Source organism: Equus caballus, chromosome X (assembly GCF_041296265.1).
Source record: "Equus caballus isolate H_3958 breed thoroughbred chromosome X, TB-T2T, whole genome shotgun sequence".
Lineage (NCBI taxonomy): Eukaryota > Metazoa > Chordata > Mammalia > Perissodactyla > Equidae > Equus > Equus caballus.
In genome coordinates this window covers 129830241-129857868 of record NC_091715.1, presented here as the reverse complement: position 1 = coordinate 129857868, position 27628 = coordinate 129830241, and the positions used below count along the sequence as shown (strand labels likewise).

The following is a 27628-nucleotide window of genomic DNA, read 5'->3' as shown; positions in this document are numbered from 1 at the left end:
ATTACACTTACAGACGGTATAATGAAAAAAAGCCAATGCAGTTTATTTTAATACTTCTAATTTATGAGAATAACTTCTTAATGCTACATCCGAAGTCAATTCATCAATACTGAATTTGGAAAGTACAATCAGAAAAGGCCCAAAATTTTATTGGGACTACACAACTTAGCACAGTACTAGGCACTGTGATTCTAGAACAAACACAAAAACAAAAAACAGAAGTATGCATGACAAAAGTAGCTCAACTCGAGGGGACCCATGAACCTCTCAAAACTGTCTACAGAAAGTTGTGCAGTGTGTGCATACATTTTTCTGGGGAGAGGTCCCATAACTTCAATTAAATTCTAAGGGGGCCCAAACGGTACACAATAGAATTATAATCTCCTCTATATTTTCAATAAGGAAAAGCCGCGGATCTCGGGAAGTTCACTTTTGCACATCTAAGAGGCAATTTTCATAGAAAGAGGGTAGAAATGAAAACAAATACAAGTAACTTGCAAGGACTTGGCAGGGAAAAGCTCCAAAGTGTCACTTGCTTCATAAGTTTACTAACATGTTCTGGTACAGAGAGGGGAAATGGGGACCTAAGTGGTAACAAAAGCTGGAGGCAAGGAGACTCCTATGGGATTTTTCACGACCCTAGAAAAACTAAACTTTAGTATGAACGAAGCAATAACTAGAATTTAATATGTAATTTAACGCAAGTCCAACTTTCAGTTTCTGCATATTAACAACTTATCTTTATTTTTGAATATCACAAACTTCAATCAGAATACTTTAAAAAATATTATTCTGCATGCATTTAACAAATCTGACAAAGGACAAGTATCCAGTTTACTTGCATTTTATACTATGAAGTTTTAATGAACAAATAACACATACTGCAAATCATTAAGTACAGCTAACAATGAAAACTTCGATGCTTTAATCTGATGGCACCCTACTACTATGCACATGTTCATGTAACACTACTAGTAATTACCCTGGAGCATAGGCAAAATGTAGCTGGAGGAATCTCCCTACAAAGCAAGTTTCACGATTAAATATCATCGTCGTCGTCATCGTCATCACTACTGAGGACGAAGCTGCTGCCTGTGGACAGGGGCCCTTCATCCTTAACATTTCCCAAACCACCCACAGTCTCTCTCTCGTCGGAATCGTCAAACAACTTCTCGCTGGAATCATCGTCAAACAACTTCTCGTTGGAATCGTCATCTTCAAACATCTTCTCATCTACGTCTTCCTTTCCATCTGCTTCTTCGTCTTCTTTTTCATCAGAATCTTCAAATACCTTTTCGTCTTCATCTTCTTCCTCCTCCTTCTCATCAGCATCTTCAAGCCCCTTCTCATCTGCATCTTCATCATCCTCTTTTTCATCAGACTCATCATCAAATACTTTTTCATATGGATCATCCTCTTCTTCCTTTTCGTCTGACTCTTCATCAAACTCTTTCTCAGAGCCTTCCTCATCAAACACTTTTTCAGAGCTGTCATCTTCAAATTCTGATTTTTCAGAGTCATTTTCTTCTACCGTTTTTTCAAGAACATTTTCATTAAATTCCTTGTCGGAGCCGTCCTCATCAAAATCTTTTTTGAAGCCATTTTCTTCAAATTCTTTTTCAAAGCTATCTTCAAACTGCTTTCCAGAGGAGTCATCTTCAGATTCTCCCTCCGAGTCGTCTTCTCCAGACTCCTCTTGGGGGCTGTCCTCCCCCTCAGACGCCACGTCAGGGCCATGCTCTTCAGTGGCCTTTTTAAGGCCATTCTCTTCACAGTCATTTTTGAGTCTCTTCTTTTTGAATTCTCTTTCAGGGCCATTCTCTTTAGACTCTTTTTTAGGACTATCCCCTTCAAGCTCCTTTTGGGAAGTGCCTTCCCCACACTCTCTCTCGGGGTAGTCTTCTTCACGCTCTCTTTTGGCGCAGCTTTCCTCAGACTCTCTTTCAAGGCAGCCTTCTTCCGATTCTTTCTGGGGGCAGCCTTCTGCAGCCTCTTTTTCGGGGCCACTTTCTTTAGCATCTTTTTCAGAAGCATCTTCTTTAAATTCTCCCCCATCTTCTGTCTTTTCAAACTTCTTTTCATCTATAGGTTCTTCAAATACCACTGCAGTTGCAGCTTCTTGAGCATTCATTTTAGATGTGCTAGGGTGCTCTGAAAAATGCCTTACTCTAGAAGGCCCTGCCCTTTCCGAAGCACAGGCAGATTCTGAACGCCGGAGGCCTCTATTGGCCTCAGGAGCATTGAGGAAAGCCTCCCATCCTCTCAGCCTTTCCTCCCTCTCTCTTGTGGTCTCCTCCACCTGTGCACAAATGGAAACTGCCATTAAAAGAAGTTTCAGGCAAAAAGAAGTACTAACATCTCTGAGCATTTCTTTTTTTGTTAAAGATTTCATTTTTCCTTTTTCTCCCCAAAGCCCCCTGGTACACAGTTGTATATTTTCGTTGTGGGTCCTTCTAGTCGTGGCATGTGGGATGCTGCCTCAGCGTGGCTTGATGAGCGGTGCCATGTCCGCGCCCAGGATCTGAACCAGTGAAACCCTGGGCCAATGAAGCAGAGCACACGAACTTAACCACTCGGCCACAGGGCCGGCCACTTTGGGCATTTCTAACATTAATCAAAGTACCCTGAGGCATCTCATTTTAGGAAATCAAAGCAATTCCCTATCTTCAGTTTTCAAAACTTCACATCTTGATTTACTAGAGATGACCTTAAGAGATCATTCAAACAAATGCCCAACAACAAAGTATTGCAGAAATGTCTCAGCAATTAAAAAGTTAATATTTGAACTCTGAACTTTACAACACAGAAAGGAAGAGAAACATTTTGGTTTAACATGTTCTTATCACTATTCTGAGCAAGCTTCAAAATTTCAGACTTATAAACGGAAAGACAAATATTGTTCTTTCTTTGCTCTAAACACAAAGTATTACTTAGAAGAAGTACTGTTACATTAAGCAGATCGAACCAATCCAAAACTTATCTGAAGGACTGCTACAGCAGGATTTGTTGGTAATGAAACCGTTTGTGTGCCCTTGACAGTTGCAGAACGTACCTGATAATCTGTAGTCCCATCCCACGCTTGGGCAGTGATTTGACGGCCACCAAACCACCTTCCATCGAGGGTCTGAATACAATAATCAGCCTCCTCTGGATCTCTAAAGGACACAGAGGCCACACCATCTGGGTGTCTCTAGAAAGACAGGAAGAAAAAGACAGAATGAATGAGAAAATTAAAAATAAAACACACACATTTGACAAAATAGCGAAGTAATAGTGTTGTCTCTGATAGTTTGAGCTAAAAGATTTTATGTATGACAACTTTCTTCCCTTTCACCTCAGCCAGGGACACGCAGCTAGCAGCTTCTTTAGCTTAATCTTGTCTAGCAAGAACCAAGTGTGATGTCCTTGGAAATGTTTCTGCTGACAACACTGTCTAATGAGAAGCAGTATAAAGACAGTATAGTTGTTAAGAGCCTGGACTCTGAAGTCAAATAGCCCTGGGACTCATCCCTGGCTCTGCCAGCTAGTAGCTGAAGGACTTTGGGCAAGGTGCTCAATCTCTAAACTTTCAGCTTCCTCATCTCTAAAATGGGTATAATAGCACCTACCTACCTCAAAGGATTGTGAAGATTAGTGAGATAACATGTAAAATGGTTTGTAGTACAGAACCAATAAACAGTGACTCTTAATTATTTTGTCGATTTTGGAAGTTAAAAAAGAGTGAGAACAGGGCTGGCCCGGTGGCATTGTGCTTAGACTAAGCGTGCTCCACTTCAGTGGCCCATGGCTTCAGATCTCATCAAGCCATGCTGGGGCGGCAATCCACATACAAAATAGAGGAAGACTGGCACAGATATTAACTCAGGACCAATCTTCCTCACATACACAGAGAAAGGGTGAGAAGGGAAACATACAGGAGAATATTCACAAAGAGGGGGAAACGTGGGCAAATAGGGAACCCTAAGGTCTTATACATTTTTCTTATACTTTCACCAGATCATATACTAGAGAGCGTTGATAAAGAAAAATAATCAAGGCATACCATGTCTATCAGAGCCTTGACTTACAATCCATGTTCATCTAATTATTGCTAACAGATTACTCCCACCAGATAGCAGACCTACTATATACAAACATTAATCTAAAATTTGGGGGCTTACCGACATCTGCTAATAACTTATTAAACCAGAAGAATGATTACTTTAGGAATCATTTGTCCAAGCCATGAACTTACATCAAAGAGAAGGAGCTTCCTAATTTGTCCAAACTTTGAACACTCTACTCGGAGGTCTTCTCTTATCTCATTCAGCACCAACGGATCATCCTGCAAAAACACTCATGATTAAAATGGGTTTCCTCCCTTCTTTAAGGACAAATTCTAAAAATCAAATTTCTTGCTTTGACAATCCAACGAATAAACGCTTTACTTAAGGTTAGTTATGTTTGTCAGTAGTCTACAAAATTTAGAAGAGTCCAAATTAAATGAAGTTAGACTACCACGGCTGCTGCTACTACTACAAGTCTGGCCCGTATGACAGAGGAAACGGATAAGTACATGAGGCTGCAATGTAAGGTGTGAAAGGTGCAGGAGCAAAGGAGAGGGGAGGGAGTAGGAACGGAAATCCCAAACAACAGGAGCTGTGAGGGCTGGAGAAGTCCTGTGGCACATTTGAAGTCAGAGACCGCTAATTCCTATGTTCTGCACGGGCCTCGTGACTACAGCAATGAGATGAGAGCCCGTAGCTTTGTGTTTTGCAAAGATTCCTACTGACAGAAATGTTGTGATGGGGAGAGATATCCCCTTCATTGACTAAGTGTTCTAAGAGTGTTCTTCGGGCTTCCGAGATTCTATTTTAACTCACAGCATAAACCTCACCTATAAGGATTACTGTTCATCTTGTCTCCTACCACATTTCAACAGAACTACACAAATAAAGAGCGGTTATTAAGCACACAATAAAACACATTCTCAGCCGTCGCTTTCGTGCAACTACGAGTCTATTAAGACCACTCAAGCACCGCGGCTTCCAGCGGGCTTAAGCTCAGGTGGACCCTCCCCATCACAACAACACAATTTAAGATTTCCCATGGGAATTCACAAACCTTTCTCCAAGTCCCAATGCACGAAAAAAGGTCAGAAAAAGTTACATTATCAACTTGCATTTCAACTACATACAAATATAAATAAGGATATCTCAACTACAAATTCTTATTGAAATAGACCCACACTTTTTAGCAACATTTAAGTTCCTCCGTCTCACAACGTCTACAAACAGTAGCTATTCCCTCCTAAATTTCTCCCAAAAAGCAAACAGAAACTACTACTAGGCAGTTACTGAAATCGAATAAAAAATATAATATCTGATAAATCTGAGGCATCTAAACCTATAGTTGGCAGGACTTGGGATTTCCCCTCACCTATAAAATGTAACTTCGGAGAGGACGTCAATTTGTTTTATATATAATTATCAGATCTGCGCGGAATGGAGCATGAGTCATTTGGTAAAGTCTTGACGTGGCTTTCAGGGATGTGGGTGGTTAGCTCCACTCAGACTGTACGCTTTCTGAAGGCAGGAATCGTGTTGGAATGAGTTTTGTATACCTCACCGAACACAGCAGTCATTTACACACAGTGAACAGTCAAGAAAAGCTTTCTCAGAGTTTGATAAACTATTCCTAATACCTCTATTTTATTCGCCAAGGGAAATCAAGATTACATTAAAAACAAAGAAAAATTGTTTCAAATACTGGACAAATTTAGGTGTGATTCCATTGTTGGGGGAGGGGAGCATCACCTTCTTTATTTCTACATCAAAGTCTCAGAGCTTTTCCTATGAGGATATCAAATCATAGCCAGTCTCCCCAGACTTCCATTTTCTGTTATACTAGTTTGAAAAAATAATTTATCTTTGCTGCTGCATACTATCTTGAAGCTTAAAGATAATAATTCCCTCCTCTAGGAAAACTCTTCAACATAGCTAAGCATGGAAATTTTTTAAAGACAACACTTTGCAAGCAATAGACTTGATACTAAAATCAGACTGATACAATGAGACCTCCTGCAGTCGACGCTCTTATTTTTTTCCCAGGGTGGTGTTTTTTTTTCCCAGGAAGAAATAAACCATACTTCTTTCCTTTCCAATCTAAACTTACACTGTCCAAGACACTAACCACACATGGCTACTGAGCACTTTAAATATGGCTAGTCCAAATTGAGGTGTGTTGCAAGTGTGAAACGAACACCGCATTGCGACGATTTAGCACCAAAGGAAAAAAAAGCAATGTAACGTAGCTCATTAATATTTTTATATTACATGTGGAAATTATATTTTGGATATATTGGGTTAAATAAAATTCATCATTAAAATAAATTTCCCCATTTCACATTATATTTTTATTGTAGCTACTAGAAGAATTTAAATTATACACGTGACTCACATTACATTTCTATAGGACAGTGCTGGTATACACAATGAGAAATCTACCTTTGCATCTGAGTTTCGATTCTTCATCTCTTGGGATTCAAATTTGCCAGGCATGCATTTTTAAATAAGGCTTTGAATTAAATACTGAAAACTCTCTAAGTTACATTAAAGATATTAGCCTTCACTGTTCACCCTGACACCAAGGAGTATTTTTAGGTATTTTGCTTCTAATACTGGTCAACCATTTGGAATAAAAATATATTACATCCCCCCTAAATCTGATTTCTTTCTGACACCCCAGGTACCCTGACAATTCAGTTTTTGTTTTCCACTACAAAGCTCAATGCTCATGTCTGTTCTTTAGATTCATATGGAATCTTCACTCAAATCAAACACTCCCTCAAAGGCGTCCAATGAAGGCAGGTTTTCCCATTGAACACCTCTATCACGAGTGATATGTCTCCACCAGCGCTGCATGATAGAACTTCCTGTGGTGACAGAAAGGACTACCTGCACTATCCAACATCGTAGCTACTAGCCACGTGTAGCCAATACAACTGAGGAATTGAATTTTTAGTTTTATTTCATTTGTATTAATTTAAACTTAAACAACCACATATGGCTAGAGTTTACCATACTGGACAGTCTACTATGTCAGACAGGCCTATACTGATATACTTTGACGATCAGGCCCACAAAAAACAAGACTGCCTGTAGTCCCTCTGATTGACAGGCTCTCATCAAGCTTGCCAGACCTCACAAGACCAGGCAGGCAGGCAAACAAGGATGGCACCAAGGGTTTCTCTGCTGAGAACTATGAAGCCCATCACTGGCCCCCTAGCCTTTGCGGAATAGGGGTCTGAAAAGAAAACTTTCCTTCATTTGCAAAGACGCTAAAGAGAAAATGTTTTATCCATTGAATGAATGAAAAGATTCTGCCTTGAGAGTAACAAGGGTTTCAATCACTCTTTCACTTTTCCTTCATATAAATATTGAGAGACTATTAATAAAATATATATTGAGGGCCTACTGTGTGCCAGGTACAATTCTAAACACTGTGAATATAACAGAAAACAAGACCGACAGAGCCCTGGCTCTAGAGCTCACATTCTAGTAGAGGAGATACAGATAATAAACGCTATGAAGGGAACACAACAGGGTAGCATAAAGGCTCTAAACTCCAAAGGAAGGGTTTTTTTAATCAATCAAGAATTTACAAGCATGGGGCCGGGCCCGTGGCCGAGTGGCTAAGTTCACACGCTCTGCTACAGCGGCCCAGGGTTCCGCCAGTTCAGATCCTGGGCGCAGACATGGCACTGCTCATCAAGCCAGGCTGAGGCAGTGTCCCACATGCCACAACTAGAAGGACCTGCAACTAAGATATACAACTATGTACCGAGGGGAATTTGGGGGAGATAAGGCAGGGGAAAAAAAAAAAAAGATTGGCAACAGTTGTTAGCTCAGGTGCCAATCTCAAAAAAAAAAAAAAGAATTTACAAGTATGAAACTTCTATCCTTAAAAATATCCACTGGAGGGAATTTGTAGGGGTCAAGGTAGAATAAAAGTGGCTTTCTGGAGGAAAGCATATGTGTTAAGCTAGGAAAAACTAAGTTTGCCCAGGGTGATAGCTAGACTCAAATGAGTGTCTCAATGAGCAAGGCAGAAGGCAGAAACAAAAATAGACGTAATTACACAACACACTTCTACTTGCAGAGTTTCCAGATAACTTGAATTAAGTTTGCATTTATATTCACATTCAAGTGTTAGGAGATGGAATGTGTGAATCAAGGACTTCAAGAGATGGACATTAATGGTTCACCTAATTAAAAAAACCACTTACTTACCAGAAGGATAAAATGTTAATAATCATACGAAATAGACTAGATACCATGACCCATCTACGCATTTCTTTCAAAGGCCCACCTGGCAAGGACAGTGTGTCAAAAAGTATCTAGTGTGCATATGTACACGTGTGGTTTTTAAACATATTTCATTAACAGTGAAAGTCTAAAGCAGCTCTGCTATATTCCAAGATTCTTCATGATTCTAGTCAGAAGAGACATCAAACATACATAGATCCCATGTATCTTCCTAGTGCCCTCAAAAGATACGCAGACCCCACAGGTGCACAGCAAACGCTATCACATCACCATTCGCTGGCATGGAGCTCAAGAGGCCATTTTGGGGCCCTCTCTAAGGGAACTAAAACAATATTGCCATTCTCACTCTGTATAAATGCACAAAAGGAACAAGAATGAGCTTTGGTAGCAACTAGATCATTTATAAACCTGGAGTTTTGCATCATGAACGTTTTTTTCTGATGTGAAATTGGTTATCGTTAATTTCAGAATCCAGGCAGAGAATAAAGAACTGTTCCATGAACGATCCTATCGGTCTGCGCCAAAGACAGAGGTTAGAACAAGAGGCAGAATGCAACACAAGGTACTCTGACGGCAACTAATATTCCTTAAACCTCTCTAGTAGCTCTTCTTCCTTTACTCACTTTTATCTGCTGTTCTTGGAATTCTACACGGACATTTAGTATTATAAAGTCCTAAGAGCCACTACAGAGTTCTGTAGAAATTAGGTTCCAAAAAACAACCTCCATTATTCAAACATCAGTGGTTCTATTTCATTAACCTAAGGTTTTCTAAGACTCAAACTTTGAGTCCCAAAGTGAAGTTTTCATTTACAAGCGTGAAGCTGCTCCTCCCCACCAAAATCAGCCCTTACTTGTTGAACTGCACTCAAAATCCACCAGCAACTCCCCAGAAACCCTTAAAGGACTATATTTTTAATGATTTCCCATACCAAGTAGGTGCTGTCTGGGGGCACAGTATGGGTATTAAACAGTCCTACCTGGTGTACAAATAAAAGAACACTGGGCTAAACATGGGAAAATCTGCAAACTTCGACTGAATTTGGGCTCCATTTTTCTATCTTGATGACGACATAAATGTGTGGGCTGGGACATGGGAAAGGTGGGGTACAGTAAGCTCTGGGCTCTTTTGAAAGAACGCGTATCAATGTTTTCATCGGTAAGAATACTGCCTCCTACCTCAAAATCCATAGGATGAAACATATTTTTAATGATGACAACTCGCTCGTGGCGCATTCGGGATGGTCCAGCTCTTCTTTCAGGTCTCCAATCCAACTGCCTAATGCAATAAAGTAGCAACAAGAAAGTGAATTTTGCTCCACACTTGTTGGAGAGAGAGAAAATGAGTCATTAATATAATCCTTTATTGAGCAATTAATAACGATAATTATTTGATTCCAAACAACATTGTGTATTTTAGTCACAGTTCCATTCAGAAAACTTTCTGAAATAAAAATAATGGGCAGGTGAAAGATGGTCCCAGTATCTGAAATCTCCAGAACATATTTTTTTCCTAGAACTGTTGTCCGGTCACAATTATTCCAATGAGACTCTGGAAAAATTGCTAATTATTTAGTATGTATGACTATCTAGGAAGATATACTTTGAGACCAAAAAATACATGAAAACTGTATTGCTTTTTAGGCATTTTATGATTATAAAGAACAAACTGCACTGAAATATTTAAAACTACTCACTCTTTGTTACGATCTTAAATTTTACTGATATTGTTTATAAAATTTGCAGGTATCTATTCTAACTATTCTTGTAAAAACTATAGGACATCACAACTAAACACTTTTATGATCATTTCATCATTAGTTCCAGCATACTGTCAGAAGTGTTTTTAGAACTCATTCTGATAAAAGTACTTATTTTGGCTAATTTCTTAAAAATAGCACATTTCAGGAAACATACTAAACGAATGAATTAATAGAAACTTGATGACATTATGTATACGCTATATACATAGTAAATACAATGATAAAACCTATCATTTCTAATTTCTAATTCCTGTTAACAAACATGTATATAAAAATTTAGCTCCTGGTATAGCTAATTTCAATCCACATCAAGAATGAACTAATAGCCCTGGTTTACAAGCCTAAACTATTTTATTTAATCTGATGTTCAACATTTTCTAAAGACATGGCTCTCATCTCATCTAAGCCCCTGATACACTACAAATGAACACCCCAGAAAATGAAAACCACCACCACTGCCAAATCATCCTATTGTACCGATTACCAAAGGTTCCTGATGAGCTAATGACATTCTTTTAAAATAATTTGTAGGCATATTTGATGGAACAAAACTAGGTGGCTATTACCAAAATATACTCTAGGATATTTATATGAAATCTATCGAAAAGGAAAGAAAAATAAAAACCACAAACTTTTGCTGCAGAGACAATTTTTTCTTGTAGTCTTTGCACTTTTTCTTCTTCTTTGAGGCATCATACTCCCCCTTTAGTTGAAACTGTGCCACCTCGACATGTAATTTATAGCCTCTAATTTCATCTTCGTCCAAAAGTTTTAATGCGAGATCCACAGATTCTCTCTTTATAAAGGTAAAACAAGATACGGTCGGTAAGTTACACACTGACATGAAATTTCGGGAGTTTTTTAGATGAATTCTGACTATACATCCAATAAAGATTTAAATATAACTACCTACTCTAGGATAAAAAACTCTAGAATGTCTATCAGGAAAGCTGCTTTCAAGATATAGCTGTCTCGAACCAGGCATGTGAACCTCGGCAAGTTATTCAAGCTCCCTGAGCCCCAGTTTCTTCATCTGTAATGGAAATAGAAATGCCTTCTTGGCAGGGTTCTTGACAAAACGAAATGAAAAAATGCACAGAAAGGATAGTGACTGGCATATAGCAGGTGCTCAATAAATCATATCATTATTGGAAAAGTAGTTTTGCCTCCTGGAGTCTCAATTTCTCATCTATACAATGAGGCAAATGGCTTTGCATGATTTTTAAGGTGCATTCCAGTTTTAAAGTTCTAAAATATTCCTACTTAAAAGACTAGATGACTCAAGGAACTTGCAATAACATAGCCAGCCTTTAATTTTTTTGTTCGCCAATTAAAATGTAGGTCTGCAATATACTGAGACGTAGAAGATGATTATCTGATGGCTTATACATTCAATACATTTGTGGATTCTGGGTCCTATACAAAGGGGGCAGCTGTCAGCCCTACACAGTCAAAGATCTGAGGACCTGAGGAGAATACAAAAGGACACCTGAACTCAGCTGCGAAATGAAATGTGGATCCTGGAACAATTAACTATATTCTTCTGGAACTCAATGTACTAGTTTGCCAGCCTTGCACTTTTACGGGTCATAAACTGTATATGTAAAAAGTTTCTCAAAACCCCATTTTTCTCTTTAAAACATTTAAAAATCCAATCAACCCCTCTAAGAATCTGTTGACAGATTTTTAACAATCCTTGAAGAACTTATAAAACTCTCAAATCTCCTTACATTTGAAAATTACGTTAACTCCCTTCCTATAACGGTCATATCCATATCCCATTGCCATCAGGGTCAAGAACCAAGTGGAACCTACCTCCTGAAGAGCTGTCAGCTCAACCCTCCCCTTCTGACTTCGTTGACATGTTGCATGCTCACAACACAGCCCTGGTGTTTATACTCTTGTTTTATCACTTTGATTTTACTTTTTAATTATTTTCAGGTTCTGTGACATATGTACATGTCATCATCATGCCCCTTTCTTTTGTCCCCTGCAAGAATGTGTAACACATGTTCCTAAGGTGGTAAGTGTTCCAGAAATGATGGCTGCCTCTCACACTGGGCTTTCCCTGTGCAATTTATGGTACCAGGAATACATAAAATTCTGCAAATGTCTGTTAATACCACTCTGTTCTCTCCCATTCAAAATACACTTCAAAGCAGTAAGCATAAGCTATCACCTCCTTTATAACCTAATTCAGGGGCCAGAAACCGTCTTTTGTAAAGGGCTGGTCAGTAAGTATTTTACACTTTGTGGGCCACATGGTCTGTGTTGCAACCACTCAACTCTGCTGTTGAAACACGAAATGTGTAAATGAACGAATGTGTTAGTGTTCCAACAAAACTTTATTTGAAAGACAGGCAGTGGGCTGGAATTTGCAGAAACCCTGGTCTAATTCATTCCACTGGGCAAATAAAACGTTACTGGCTTTCTTTTTCTTCGTGGATTTTCCAAATGTGTTCTGAACTGACTATATGCATACACTCCTACAGAGATCTCTGCAGTGAGAATTCCTTTAAGTAAAAGAAGCACTTCAGCCATCCAACTTATATAATACCTTGACCTGATAACATAGTTTTCTTAGACCAACAAGTGAGTAATCTTACCAATGTGATACGCACAGGGGCAATCTGAAATGTCAGTTTTCTTCATAGCCTGTTTTGAAAAGGTCTCAGTCTCAGTTATCATATATACATAATTATAGCTCTGGTTCCTGAGTTAAAAATGGAGATATGAGAAACTTACTTGGCCACATAACTAACCTTCAAATAACAGCAAAGCCCATCTCCTTTAAGATTTCCTTGATTATCTTTGTAAAGCTTGACCTTAAATTCTTCTGTCTGAGGATCTCTCATAATAATGCCAAACTTGGACATGAGCTGTATAAATTCATCCACTGTAATGTCTGGAGGCAAACCTGTAACATTAGGAAAAATTGTTTAAAAAGACATTTATAGGGGCTGGCCCCGTGGCATAGTGGTTAAGTTCGGTGTGCTCTGCTTCAGCATCCTGGGTTCACGGCTTTGGATCCCGGGCACGGACCTACACCAGTCATCAGCCATGCTGTGGGAGTGAGCCACATAAAAAAAGTGGAGGAAAACTGGCACAGATGGTAGCTCAGGGCTGATCTTCCCCAAGCAAAATTAAAACAAAAATTTATAAAAGCTTCTCAATAAAAATGAGGGTTACTTAGCATTCTATCAATTAGAAATCTACAACTTAGATGAGCACAATTTCGATTTTCTAAATGTATGTAAAAAATCTCAAATCTATAGAATTGAGGAAATTTCATGTTTTAACGTATTCAAATATACTCATGTGCCACATAATGATGTTTTGGTCAACAATGGACCACATATACAATGCTGATCCCATGAGTACCATATAGCCTAGGTGTGTAGTAGGCTATACCATCTAGGTTTGTGTAAGTACAATCTATGGTGTTTACACAACAACAATGTCGCCTAATGACACATTTCTCAGAACGTATTCCCATCGTAAAGCGACACATGACAGTATACATTAAATTATGCTTCACTAAGGCCTTGTATCACTGAATCTAAGAGGCAAAGTGCCATAAGTTGCCTAAATCAGACAAAAAGCATGCCATGCAAGGTTACATACACTTAATTTTTCCTAGTTTTGTAATAAATAAACATATTCCTCACTAACGTAAACAGCTAAACCAAAAATATTGACACAATGATAAAAATTAGACTTCAGAGAAACTGAAAACTAAAAATCACTTTGTGAAAAATCTGAAAATCAAATATTTCCTACTGTAAATTTGTTTAAAAAGGTATACATACCAGACACATATACATTTGTATTTCTCCCTTCTTCAACGTGAAACCACCCTAAAAATCAAAATGAAATAAATAAATGAAACACACGCAAGAAAAGGTAAGTGTCACATTATGAAATCTTAACAACGTAGCAGTTTCTCGAAACCTCCAGGAACTTTTTCTTACCTTTAGAACAGACAGACTAACTCAACTCACTGTCCGGCTTTCAAAGACACAGATCTTTTGCCAGATAATTAGTTTCAGAGCCTTGTCTGAAAAAAGACGGCTAGTGTATCTTGGTTCTTTATGATTCTGATACTACCTTAATAAAAAAACTCATCCTTGGGGCTAGCCCTATGGCATAGCGATTAAGTTCAGCACAGTCCGCTTCGGCAGCCCAGGGTCCGCAGGCTCGGATCCCAGGCACGGACCTACATGACCTTGATGAGTGGTGTGCTCATCAAGCCGGGCGGTGGCAGCATCCCACATACAAAATAGAGAAAGACTAGAACAGATGTTAGCTCAGCGGCAATCTTCCTTAAGCAAAAAGAGGAAGATTGGCAACAGATGTTAGCTCAGGGCTGATCTTCCTCAGGAAAACAAAAACAAAAACAAAAAAACTCATCCTTGCACTGACTTTAGGCCCTGGCACACATAAGTTGTTTCTGACTCCAACCTACTGTATTAGATATGGCCAAGCCGAAGCAACACTGATCTGAATTCAATTTAATTAAACATACATACACAAACAAAAATAACCTTACAATCAGAATTTCTGATAATCCCCTAATAATAGCTCTATTTTGCAAAGGAAGAAACTGAGGTAAAGAGGTGAAACAGCCTACCCAATGCTCACAAGGTAGTGTGAGAGCCAACATATGCACCCAAATAATAATTTAAAAAATCATCATCTTATGATTCCTTCAAAGCTATTATAATTCTCCAAAAAGTAGCTATCTATACACACACTCACAGTCGTAATTCTTACACTCATGTTTTGCAAGCTAAATCCACTTGCCTGAATCAGCCTTTCTCTTCTCTCCCCTCTTCTTGGGATCACTGGGTTCGGGGGTTTTTCTTTGCGGAGGTTCCTCTGCAGCCCTAGTGCTGACGTCTTGCACATTTGCAGTAGAGCTAGATGCGCCATCATTAGAAAAGCCGTAATTGGCCTGATACGTGGCAATGAAATCTTCAGTGATCTAAACGAGAAATTCAATCCATACACATACAGAAATTAAAAAATACTTTCCTCCCATGAAAAGGTTATGCTGTGTTAAATTACACCATATTCAGTTATACAACTTAATACAAAGTGCTTCCGTAGATAACAGTGATAGTAATTAAAGTGTAAACGCAAGAACAGTCACTTTATATAGAAAACTGTGTGTAAAATGATAAAAAATAAGAAATGGGTACATCAATTATCAAAACAAAATCTGAGATACTATTAAAGCGTTTTAAGTGATGTTGGCACCTTTTCTAGTTGATTCTTTTATAAATTACTACCTCTCTACAGTCTACTTGACTAAGGCTACGAGTACATGGAACAAAGGAAGTATCAGATAACAATAAAACAGAATAAAAACCAATAATCAAGTAATAATCTAACAACACAATCAATTTTTCTTTCACTATATAGATGCGCAGTCTACGCACACTAAAATTTTAAATACCTGTGTGCAGAGAACAGAGAAAACGGAACTCTGATTTGGTATATAAAGGAAAGGGCTAACAACGGTAAAATTAAATGCTTATTTAACTCTATCACTATCTAAATCACATTATCATTTAGTGTGAACAAATTAAGAACAAATCCAACTCACATCTATCAGCTTCCTGGTTTTTAGGGAAAAAAGCACAATTGCACAAGGAAAGATATGTAGTTATCTCTTCATACCGATCAATGGTAAGCATACAAAGGAATGGGGAAAATTTTAAACGCAAAGTTTGAAGAGGTACGATCTTTCATAACATAAAAAGATAGAGTCACAAATTAGTCCATCACCAGAGTACTGTTAAAACCACTCAGAAAGCTGAAGAAACCAAGTCTGCACTGGACCTGGCACCACCAGGACAGAAGTGAAAACATAAATTTAACAATTTGGAGACAACGGAATACATACGCAAAGAAAAAAGGGAAAGAAGAAAGTTGAAATAGTTTTTTGAAGAAAGTTGAAATAGTTTTTTAAACAACAGTCAAATGACACAATGGAGACACAGTTTGTATTTACTGGCTTGCAAGTCAATTAGTATGCTATTGGTATCCTTTTTTCTACCCATATGAGACTGATTAACAGGAGACTTTTACTGAAAAGTTCACAGAACCAAGTTTAACACCAGTTTATTTGACTCCCAAGCTGAAATACAATACTTAACAATTTCCAAGTACTCTAAATAAATATACACAGACCTTTTCCAACCATATTCTTTGCACCTCTAGTCATATTCCTATGGTTATAGGGTTCAAACAGTTGAGTCTAGGGACGAAATTTTATAGGAAATTAAAGAGACGTGCAAAGTTCAATTGGTAAAGGTTTATAAATGACTACTTTTCTTTTCAAATCAAGAAGCTGCATTTTGCACATAGCACAAAAGCTAAACATCTGCATTCCTAGGATAATTCTTGCATTCCTAAATTTGCTCTTGGTGTTTCTCCTCTTTGCAATAAAAAGTACTCACCAATGTAATAACCAACTGTGACCTTCACAGGCAAAACTAATAAAGCATAGAAAAGACTTAAGAGTCAAATTACATTGAAGACATCGCCCTAAAGATTTACGTTCCTTTACACATCAGTTCTGCAACAGACACAACAAAAACCACGTCACTATCCATGGGGGCTCTAACCCAGGACCTCGGCAAAGAAAACGTAAAAGGAGCGCCAAGCCAGGCTGCCCTGGCGGGCCGCTCTGCGGTGGCGCCCGTGCCACTCTCTTACCTTAGGGAACCAAGCCTTCTTGTCCAGGTCCCACTCGTAGGGGGTGTCAGCCGGCTGCTGCCCGAAAGCCTCGGTCTCCCCGCCGGGATCTTTCTGGCTGTTGTCGTCCTTGGTGTCTCCATACAATTCTTGCATTCGCAACTGCTCATCAAACTCGTCGTTGCCATCCAAGTTGCCGCCGCTCATGGTGCCGACTTAGCCCGGGGGCAGGGTCCAGGCGAGCCCAGAGGCCGAGAGGACGCTGCGGGGGCAGAGAAAGCGCGCTCGGCCCGCGCCCCGCGCCCCGCCGTCCCCGGCCCGCGCCCCGCCGCGCCCCAGCAGCCCCCCGGGAGTCGGGCCCCCGCCGCCCGCTGCCCACCTGCCTCGCTCCGCCGGGCCTCGGCGCCGCCGCTCGGTCCAGGGCGCGAACGCTGCGCGCCCGCGCGCCGCCGCCCGGGTCTGAGGCCCCCGCGGCGACGTCAGGAAATTACTTGAAAAGGGAGGCCCGCTCAGGCTGACGCAGTCGCCATTGTCGGCGCGTCGCGACGTCGCGGGTCGCGCCGACACGCCCACCGTGGCGTCAACAGGCGCCGACGCGGGCCCGAGGTGCGGGCAGGGCGGGGCGCGCTGCTGCCGCGTGCTGTTGCCCGCGCGCGGCGCGGGAGGGGCGAGGGGCGAGGGGCGCGGGGCGCGGGGCGCAGGGGTCCGTGGGTCCGTGGGGGCCGCGGCGGGCAGGGCCGAGCCGGGCCGGGCCGCCACTCCGAAGGCGTGGGAACCTTCCCACTCGGCGGGCGCCGCCATCTTGGGGGAGTGGATGGGGTGGGCAGGACAGGTTTGTCTGGCTGGAGCAAAAGAGGCGCCTCCTTCGCCCAGAGGCCCCTCCTCCGTGTGGCAAACAAGTCTTTTACTCGTTTCTTTAGGGTTTTTCTAGGATAGGCGGAGGCTCTGCTTCGTTTGGGTAGCCTAAGTTCCTATCACAGGGTTTGGTGTCTAGTGCGTACTGAATGAGTGAGTGAGTGAGTGAATGAATGAACGAACGATGGGTGGAAGAACCAAACGTCTTTTCGAAGCTTGATCCCCCTCCTTTTATTTCTCCGATGCCGCCTTCAGGCTGGAGACGGACTCTGGAAAGGGAGGGAGGGCAGCAGTTACCCCCCTCTCATACTCCATGATTCAGAGATGCTCAAGCTCCAACCCTGAGACTTAAATGTAAACATCGATGTGTAAACACCAGCTTTACGGGCCGACTTGTTTTTTTTTGTCTTTTACAAAGATACGGAATGCTTTTTCCTCTAAACAGAACTTTTCCCCCGGGAATTATACATAGTGCTGAAAATGAAGAGGTCTGTGTTTTTTAATTGGGCAGGCATTTCTTGGGTTCCTACTAAGTACCAGGCGCTGTACTAGGCTCTGGCGACCCAGCAGTCCACAAGACAGGCACAGCTCGAGGGTCACACACACAAGTTGTCTGGGAAATGAGAAGACAGAAGAAGAACTGGATGCTGGAGAACAGCGATTCTCAAACTTTTTGGTCTTGGGACCCCTTGACACTCAAAAATTATTGAAGACCTTCAAGAGCTTTTGTTTATGTGGATTATTCTTATCAATATTTGTCACACTAAAATTAAGACAGCTATTTAAAAGTATATTAATTCCTTTAAAACTAACAATAATAAATCCATTATGTGTAAACAAATTTCATAACCCAGACTTGAGGGTGGGGAAAAGCTTCCCAGAAGAAATTATTTTTGCTGTTCTAGTGACCTTTGCTTCTAAACATAGCGGTTGAGTATGGGTTCTAGAAAATCCTAACTCCCCAAATACTAGCTGTGTGAATAGAGTAACAACGATTTTTAAATAGTAGGTTGAGTTTGGGGGTTGTTTTTTTTCAGTTACATTTTGTTTGCATGAAGTTCTTGTTCTGCTGGGGACTTGGACAACTGACCTTGCGTGCGTTTTTATAATATAGATAACATCAGTTTTATTTGGTTCATTTAACCATTGCTAAATATTTCTTGTTGGTTCCAAAAATAACATACAGCTGTTTTCAGCCATGTGTTATTGGGCTCCCATTTTGTTCCTGAGTGAGTTCACAGCTTAGGTGATAATGTGCTACACAGCCCTATTGCGCACGACACTCAGAATGCCTGCTGGATCTATGGGCCCTTCTGAGCAGGTCGCCAAAAAGGTTCCCTAAGCCTAGGTCCCATGTGACCCAGCCACCCTGACCCAAAGTCTGTCCAGAGGCCTGTGAGGGGACCTGGCAGGGTAGCTGTGCATTCTAGACTAAATTGGACTAATGGAGCCAATAAGAGCCTCTCCCAGGCAGAGGAATGAGTATGGAACAGACATGGTCAGGGCAGCACAGAAGCAGGGAGGCCCACACAGGGAAGGTAATAAGTAGAACAGGCCTGCGGTGGAGGGGTGCCCCAGGGCTGAGAGGAAAAGCTGAGGCAGTGAGAGGCTCACTGAGGCGCCATCATAGTGGAGCAGTGGAATTGGGAGCTCAGCACACTCATAGCTACAATGGCCTTCTCTTTGGCCATGAGACCTGACAGGTTTGTTTTTTTTTTTTTTTTTACGATGCTATTGTCTCTATGAGGCCTGGTTCCTGTTTGTTGTTATTTCCCTGTGTATTCATAGAATTAACTCCCTAGTGACTGAGGAAATCTGGAAGCATCTCTGTCTTTGTAACCCGTGTTTTTCAAGCTTTTTTGCAAGTTACAGAAACACTCAAGGTAACAAGCGAAAAGGAGGGACCTTTATTTTTATAAAGATAGGAGTAGCTCCTGAAACTCCAGGCTAGAACGTAGATGGGCCGCACGAGGGCCACTGGACCCAGAAGGTGAACCTGTCCCAGAACCGAGACAGCCGGCTTCTCTGTGGATCTCCTCTTCATTCTTCTCTCTTTGACCTCTGTAAGGGGTGATCTGTGCTGTACTCCTGGCCTAATAGGCCGAGGCCTTCTTAGTGGATAAAAATACAGTAACCTACAAAAGCAGAGATCGCATGGCCAGAGAAGTCACCTACCTGGCCTAGGAACTCTGTCTGGAAAACTACTAAACTATACCAAACTAGATTTTTTAATTTTTAATGGCCCATTCGTGCTCACTCTGGGAATTTTCCTATCCTCACTTCCTGTAATCTCAAGACTTAGTGGAAATAAAAGTAATTCTGTTTGACAACAAGATTGATGGATCCCTGACTTAAGATGGTTATAACTGCAGAAATTCTTTAAACCTAAATTTGCTATTTTCAGTAGGTATGGCCGTGTTAAATGTTTTGTAGTGCTTTCAACTTCAATGACAAAGACTTGCCCATCAGACGTTATGGGTTGTACCTAAGTTTGTGGCTTTGTTTTCCTGCTTTGTAGCTTATTATTATGGTCCATTATTCTAAGCCTTGGGTCAGGGCAGACCCTGAGCAAAATTGAGAAGTATACAAAATTTGTTTTTCATGTGTCCCACCTCTCCAGCCATGTAGGACCTTCTCCAAAGAAATGAAACCTTGCAGAGTAACATTTCTGGCACCACAATAGACAGGGTGAAAGAAAGCGTGAATATTGGGGCCTACTTTTAAGGTTAGTGCTGACAAAGATAATCTGTTAAAAAAAGAGACTACCCCCTCCAACAAAGCCACAAATTTTAATCTTAATTCCCCAGCTCTGGATGGGAGGTTGATGCCCTGTGAAACCATTTAGGGAATTATATTATTTATGTATTTATTTATTTTTTGAGGAAGATTAGCCTTAAGATAACATCTGCCGCCAATCCTCCTCTTTTTGCTGAGGAATACTGGCCCTGAGCTAACATCTGTGCCCATCTTCCTCTACATTATATGTGGGACGCCTACCACAGCATGGCTTGCTAAGCAGTGCCACGTCCGCACCTGGGATCCGAACCGGCGAACCCCAGGCCACTGAAGCAGAAGGTGTGAACTTAACCGCTGCGCCGGCCCTAGGGAATTATTTTATATCAGATCCCTAAGTCACCTAGGGATTACGGAGCATGAAGAAAATGAAGGTTCTTTGACCTCTACTTTTATCAACTACTAAAAGGCGCTCTTGGCTTTTGTAATCTGGTACTTTTACCAAGTTATTTCTAAAATGTTATGCTTAGGAGAGTAAAGATGTAATTTTTACCCAGAGTGAGGAAAATGGTAAAATATTTTGGAGTTTGGTGACTTGAAAATCACTTAAACTTCCAGTTAAATGGGTTCTCAGTTACATTCTGTCGGAAGGATTGTTTTTAGAATATAAAATTAGTCATTTAAAACTTTATTTCACATATATTTATTTCCCCCTCTTATTACAATGTCCAACTTAAAACAATACGAATACAATACTAACACCCCCCACTTTGAGTAAACCAATTTTACAGAAATGTAAAGTCTAGTGTTAATATATATCCCCTTTTTGAGCCACATCATTAGCAAAAGTTCACAACTACACAAGCCATTTAAAGAAAGCTCAAAACTACCAAAAGCACACCCCAAAATCAAGTTTTTGAAATACAAAGTTAACTATCTATAGTGCCAAACATATGCTCTAATTTGCCTCAAGAAAACATTTTCTGAAACCACAAATCTGAATCTAACACATCTGTTGACAACAGTTGTTTGAAATAACAATTATTAACAAGCTTATAGCATCAGCAAGTACGAGCAGAGGAGAGAAAATCAGAACCTTCCATCTGATTTCCAAGGGCAGAGACTAATTAGGTCATACTCTTACGGGTTCGAGGCACCCACTGAGTTGAATGAAGTCGAGCAGGAAGAGGGTCTCGCAACAGCTGCAAGCTCAGGTGTTAGGGATTTCCTGTGGTACTTCTGCATTTTTTAGAAAGAGGGCACTGCTTACCAGAAAGAAGTGAATTTCCTTAGAGGAAGAATTTCAGACACTGGGGGCTCACGCATTTTTTGACAGGGGTCCTTCCCTGGAGCCCTCAAATGACACCATATACGTGGCCATTTATTCTGCCTGTGAATAAGGCAAGTTATTCGCCATATTTCTGAAAGATAACTTTGCCCAATTATCAATCAATGCTAGTAGTTACGTTAAGTCCGTAAGTGTTGACCCAGTAAGGCGGCAGCCTGCCCCAGATCCTCACTCAGTATTGTACTTTATCCTCGCTGACCCCAACACACTTTCATTGCAATGCACAGCTTTAGTTACAGTGGAATAGAGATTAATGGAAAAGGGCAGTCCAAAAACCTGTGAAGGTTTATTTTTTAGGATTTTATTTTTTAAGAAAATGGTAGAAGAGATGTTTTATCTCTCTTTGATCCCCTTTTCATATGCAAAGTATAATCTCTAGATCTACGTCACGTAATAAACACAAACACAGTTTTATGCAACTCTCAGGAGTATATGAGAAATTGAAAGCATCATAGATGTGATGGAAACAAATTAGGTTTTTAAGTGTCATCTTGTTTATTTTACCTTCCCTCCTATTCAACCTGCCTTACTACCCACTGACATATACAAACATGTCTTTGTACAGCGAGTGAGGCTTCACTTTATTTAGCGAGCCCAATAACGTTAATGTTTGTACGTTGAAGAAAATCTTGGTTTGTCTCTTACTTATAAGGATCCCTCACTCCTAAGATTTCAGCACAATTCACAAACAACACAAATCCTGACACCATACACCTACGCGCAGCTCAGAGTCGGATACACACGCTGGCAGGAAAAAGACCCTTTTTAATTGAAAAGCTAGACTCTGTCATCTTCCTTCTCCATACTACACCCAGTGAACCAGGTCACACTAATTTCAGACACCTGCGTGCTAGCAGCCCCCGGGACCCTTCCCATCACAGCCAGGCTGTTGAGAGTGGCATCTGCAGGAGCGGGGTCGGGCACCTCTGCCTTGCAGCAGAACAACTGAGCTTTAAAATGCTGCTGGAAGGTTTTGCTCAGCCAATAAAGAGCGAAGGGGTTTACACAAGAATTGCTGAATGCCAGGACCCGAGAGAAAATGGTGACGAGAAAATGAACGGCGGAAGGATCCATGTAGGTTTGATAAGTGAAGGAACGGTAGAGGTACAGGAGGTGATTTGGCAACCAGCAGAGAGCAAACAGAGCCACCAGCACTAACACCGTCTTGGCAATTCTCTTCCGGGATTCAATCTATAGGAGGGAAGAAACATGGCAAAAAAAAAAAAAAAAAATCGTTTAGCTGGCAGAGATTTTAAAAAGCCATTCTCTAGATTAACATAGAAATTTACAGTTAACAGGCTGGTGTCCCTTTGAACATGCGTTTGTAAGATAACTGGATGGGATGTGCAGGAAGGCAGCCTGTGGGTATAGAATGCGGTAAGTTAATTGGCGTGGTAACCCGTGATCTTGGTCTCATTAGCTCTAATTCAGAGACTCTCACCCCTGGTTCTGAGATACTCTAGGGTGTCTCCAATTATCTCAAGGAGTGTGGTGGAATTCTTGAAAATTTAATTTAATTAAAAAAAAATAGATCCTAGAGAAAACTGCTTTCACTGCCACAGCAGAGGCTGACTAGAGTAGGATATTCTTCTGGGCTTTATGAAAGTTGCCAAGTTGGTACCTAAAATTGTTTTTAACCTAGAGGAATTCTAACTATATAGTCAAAGGAATAAAGACCAACGTGCCATCCCTCATATGTGAAAATAATCCTGCTTACACCCCTTAATAAGAGAAATGAACCGGATTAAGTGAAGACATTGCCTGTGGGCACAGATAGAGCAAAGATAAGTGTTCACATGGACATTAAATATGCAGCTTTAGCCTCCTGAGCACCACGACTGAACCAACCAAGTAGACTAGGTCCCCAAAAAGGCCCTGAGCTCTCCATGTACTGGTCAAGAAGCAAATGGAATCATCGCCTCTCCCCCAAGAAAGATAGAAATCCTGTTTCATTTTGTTTTGTTAGTCAAATGGAAGAATGTGTTGGCAACATTCTTTTTATTCTGTTCCTATTTGTGAGGGGAGAGCACAGCTGGCTCTTGCAATGATCTTAATGAAGTTTCTGTGTCCCGGTGTTCCCTTGCCACTGGCACTTCATCCCTCAAGACCTCAGTTTACTCGTGTGTGTGCAAGTGGTTTGTATTGAACAATATTATGGCTTCCTGCCAGTTCTATCATCCTGTGTATTTCTCAGCCTGTTACACTTTCTAAAACAAAAGACGCTTCACTTTACAGGCTCACTTTGTGCGCTGTTCCTCACTATTCCATGGGATACATCATTTTGACTGCTCCCAAACTTCAGCATCCCCTTTCTAATGATAGTAGTCCTACTACTTATTGAATGCTTACTATGCACCAGGAAATATGCTAAGCGTTTCATCTATATCATTCCAGTCCCCATCTTCATTTTACAAATGAGGAAACTGAGGCTCAAAGAGGTTAAGTATCTTGCTCAGCTAGTGTGTGATAGAGCTGGAATTAAATCTCGGGTCTGAGAGACTCCAGAGACCATGACCATGACAAAAATATTATATTGCTGTTGCATTTAATGCTCACAGGTGCAAAAGTCGGAATTTTACCTCAAATTCACGCATGAGTCCTATGAATACGTACCTGCTTGCGAGCATGGCTTTGTTCCTCGGTCGGTATGTTCAAGGTGCTTTTGTAAAGCGTTCTCGCAATCAAGGAATAATAGACAGAGATGATAGAGAGTGGAATAAGGTAGAACACCAAGAAGCAGAGCAGAGAGTGTATCTCTTGCAGGAGCCTCTCAGAAACAGGATAAGAGGCACACGCTTCAAATGTCCTGTTTCTGTTGGGATCTTGAAAAGTATAAACATTGGAAAATATAGCCTCTGGTAGAGCAATTATCATAGACACGATCCAGACGCAGCCAGCTTTGGCACAGGTCTTCAGGATGGCATTGGAGGGCTGTCGCTCCAGGGGCTTCACAACTGCCTTGTATCTAGAAACACAGAATCATAGGCAAAGGGCAAAATAAGTATCAGAATTACAGAATCTTAGGATTACAAGTGACCTTAGTGGCATCTAGTTCTACCTCCTATCCATGTGTATATAATCAAGTCCACACGAACCAACTGGACTTGGTTATGGTTTCAAATACACGTAACACATCCCAGTATTTTTTATTTATGCTAATCACCTTTTCCCTTATTCACCAATATGACATATTCCAGATTTGCAATTTTATAATTTTATGTGTAGATCCTCTATGTAGGACTGGTAAATATTTTCCAGCATGATTTTGTGTGATTGAGAGGAATTCGTTACCTGTGTATCACCTTGTGTTCTAAAAGACTTCCTTTTTGTGTAAGTGACTGATGTTAAACCTAATTCTCCTGTCTTCATGAGTGAGCAGTCATCAACCTTCCTGGAAAAGAGTTCCGTGAGTTTATGCAGTAACGAGGAGGGGGTTAATTTCTTCCCTGTTCATAAGTGCTCATTTCTTGCCCAAGCCGATCTGTAGGTCGATTTAGGGCAAGGCAAGGGGGAAATCAGAAGCCCTGTGCCCAAGCAAAAAGACCTCCTGATTCTGACACATCCACCTGAAAATCGACATCCTCTAAGTAAATCTGCCTGCAAATACACGATAAAACCAGTTAAAGCAAAAACCCATGAAAGACCCAGGGAAAGCTTTTCCTCCTCTCGGATGCCAGAATCTGAAGAAGCTATTCCTTCTGGTAGTGCCAGGCATGGATTACTTACAGGCTTCTTGCAGGCTTTTTCAAGCATCACTTTTAACATTTGGAGCCTCAATTTTTTTATGCTTTCACAGTTATCATTCTACAATAGGAACACCAAAAAATGCAGTACAGAGACTGAGAACATCCTAAGAGAGCCTGAGCACCCTGACTGCCAGAGGTTCTCATACGCTCTGTCCATAGAGCTTCAACAGGCAGCCAGGATTAATTTATTTCTCTGGAAACGAGAATGTAAGTGAATGCCTATAGAGAAAACAGATACAATTAAGAGATGACATTATACTGAGTTACCAGGAAGCTGAAAACCTCACCGTTTTCCTGACATTAATTAATGTGATGAATTTCAAATAAATTAGATGCATATATCTTTTTACCATTCTTCCAGTCGACAGTAATGCATATGTGGTCAATTTCACACCTATGCTGATGTTTTAATGTTGACAATATTGCACCACTAGGCTGCACTAATGTATAAAGCATGAATTGTTTTTCTTTTACACCTGGAACAATTTGCCTTGCTTAATAAACTGGGGAGAGAAAACACGATTCAGTATTCTTTCAAGCAAACAATTACATTTCAAAGAGAATAAATTACCCCTAAAACATACAATTTCAACCTCTCCTCCGATTCTAACATAAGAATTTTAACGTTATTACCCCAACTTTTATTTAAAATGCCCCCCCCTTCAATTTTCAAATCTTACATCCAGGTTATAGAGTGTGAGGAAAGCAGAATAGTAGCCAGTGAATGCTAAGTACAAGCTTTCCTTTCTTTTTGCCTAATTTCACATGCTGGCAAATATAACCGAGAAAAGAAACCCACCTGTCAGCGCTGAGAATTGTTAACGTGAACACTGATACACCAACAGAAGTGAGCCGGATGAAGGAGAGCACCTTACAGCCAATTCTTCCGAACAGCCATCCTTCTGCAAGGTAGTGTGTTGCATCGACTGGCACACAAGTTAGCAGAAGTAAAAGATCTCCAAAAGCCAGGCTGGTGATGAAAATATTGGGAACTGTTTGCATGGATTTGGTCTTGAAAAAGACTTTGATGAGAATAGCATTTCCAAGGATGCCCACTGAAATGATCACAGCATAAGTGATGTAGATGGCACACAATGCTTCTATTCCTGGAGAGTTGTCTCCGGTCCGTCCTTTTTTTGTGTTATCATTAGGAACAACAGAGCTTGATGATTCTGTGTCATTTGTGATCGAAATTAAAGTCTCATTAGGTGACTGAGGCTGTCTCTGAGACATTTCTTCTGAAGATTATGCCTTTAATATTTCTTCTGCTCAGTTCAAATGGAGTTGATTGTCACGTCTAATGCCAACGTCTAGTAACGAGATGGCAGAAGAACAGAGCAGAATGGCAAGCAGATTCAAGACATCCGGATACTCCTTGCCTTCAGTTGTTCTGTGTCTCCCAGCATGCTTGGCTAAATGCTCACCGATCTGGCACTGAAGAGTGGGAGGTGGAGGAGTTTTATTGGCGTTGCTGTGACATAAGGAGGGGGTTCTGGGAAATGCTCTGCAGTTGCTTGTTCTTCCCTGTTGGGGAACCTTATGAATAACTAGATATTATAAAATAACGCCTATTGTTCCTTAGAATCACTCTGTTTCCATATCTGAGCACGAAGTTCTATACAGATGTTGTGAGTTTTCTCCCAGAACTCATTCATTTCTCTGCCATCCGGAAGACGGTCTAATGCATTTTCTTTTACATGATAAATAAGTACGTCTGTCCCCTGAAACCCAAACTTGAATCCACTCCTTTGGATTTAATATCTGAGAGCTGCTGAAGCAAGTAATCATTCCCTCTTTGGCAGGGCTGATGTCACGTCCAAGGAGGAATAATTCAGGTGACCTGGGCTTATCACCCGGCTCTGACACGTGGTAGTTCCCAGCTCTGTGCATATGCGCAGGGCCGTGCTGCACACTATCCAAGCAACCTTTAAGAGATGAAAAATCTAGGCAAGCCACCAGTTGCTGTGTCCTAAATGTCCTAATAAAACAGTTTTTTCCTGTTTGGCTGTCTGTTGTAATGCCATTTCTTTTTGTAAACGCTGTTTAGGGTCTCTCTCTTTTAAAATGGGTAAAATGAACCTGCCTTATTCCAAAACAAAATAATACAGAACACTGCTTGCAGTCCTGTCACAAAAGGACTTATAAGAATGAAAATCATTCTTTTCAAATGAGGACA

The 27628-nt window shown here is 40.8% G+C and overlaps 2 protein-coding genes across 3 annotated transcripts; both read right to left on the bottom strand.

The window, feature by feature from the left end:
- Positions 1 to 19: 19 nt before the first annotated feature.
- HTATSF1 (HIV-1 Tat specific factor 1) lies at positions 20 to 17579 on the bottom strand. Of its 2 annotated transcripts, none has more exons than XM_023634479.2 (10): positions 17150 to 17579; positions 16792 to 17032; positions 14872 to 15052; positions 13878 to 13925; positions 12831 to 12985; positions 10701 to 10864; positions 9485 to 9584; positions 4235 to 4324; positions 3053 to 3190; positions 20 to 2299 (listed from the first exon to the last, which is right to left on the bottom strand). In XM_023634479.2, the coding sequence occupies exons 2-10, from the start codon at positions 16975 to 16977 to the stop codon at positions 1040 to 1042; spliced, it is 2322 nt and encodes a 773-aa protein (XP_023490247.2). In that variant the 5' UTR covers positions 16978 to 17032; positions 17150 to 17579; the 3' UTR covers positions 20 to 1039. The 2 variants fall into 2 exon arrangements, with proteins under 2 accessions (XP_023490247.2, XP_023490248.2); XM_023634480.2 differs by having other exon boundaries at positions 17154 to 17574.
- Positions 17580 to 21045: 3466 nt separating this feature from the next.
- Positions 21046 to 27226, bottom strand: BRS3 (bombesin receptor subtype 3). Its single transcript, XM_001490134.2, has 3 exons — positions 26252 to 27226; positions 24320 to 24671; positions 21046 to 22897 (listed from the first exon to the last, which is right to left on the bottom strand). The coding sequence occupies exons 1-3, from the start codon at positions 26683 to 26685 to the stop codon at positions 22484 to 22486; spliced, it is 1200 nt and encodes a 399-aa protein (XP_001490184.1). The 5' UTR covers positions 26686 to 27226; the 3' UTR covers positions 21046 to 22483.
- Positions 27227 to 27628: the final 402 nt, after the last annotated feature.

Bases quoted from the DNA above. Each gene is read 5' to 3' on its own strand.
- HTATSF1 (XM_023634479.2), bottom strand. From the start codon at position 16,977: ATGAGCGGCGGCAACTTGGATGGCAACGACGAGTTTGATGAGCAGTTG. The intron at 9,585-10,700 runs GTTTGTGGTTTT...TTATTGCATTAG, and splicing joins AAATTGTCTCTGCAGCAAAA to GCAGTTGGATTGGAGACCTG. The intron at 3,191-4,234 runs GTAAGTTCATGG...CTGTCTTTCTAG, and splicing joins GGAAGCTCCTTCTCTTTGAT to AGACACCCAGATGGTGTGGC.
- BRS3 (XM_001490134.2), bottom strand. From the start codon at position 26,685: ATGTCTCAGAGACAGCCTCAGTCACCTAATGAGACTTTAATTTCGATC. The intron at 24,672-26,251 runs GTGGGTTTCTTT...CTGTGTTTCTAG, and splicing joins ACAATTCTCAGCGCTGACAG to ATACAAGGCAGTTGTGAAGC. The intron at 22,898-24,319 runs GTACGTATTCAT...TCCCTCCTATAG, and splicing joins AAAGCCATGCTCGCAAGCAG to ATTGAATCCCGGAAGAGAAT.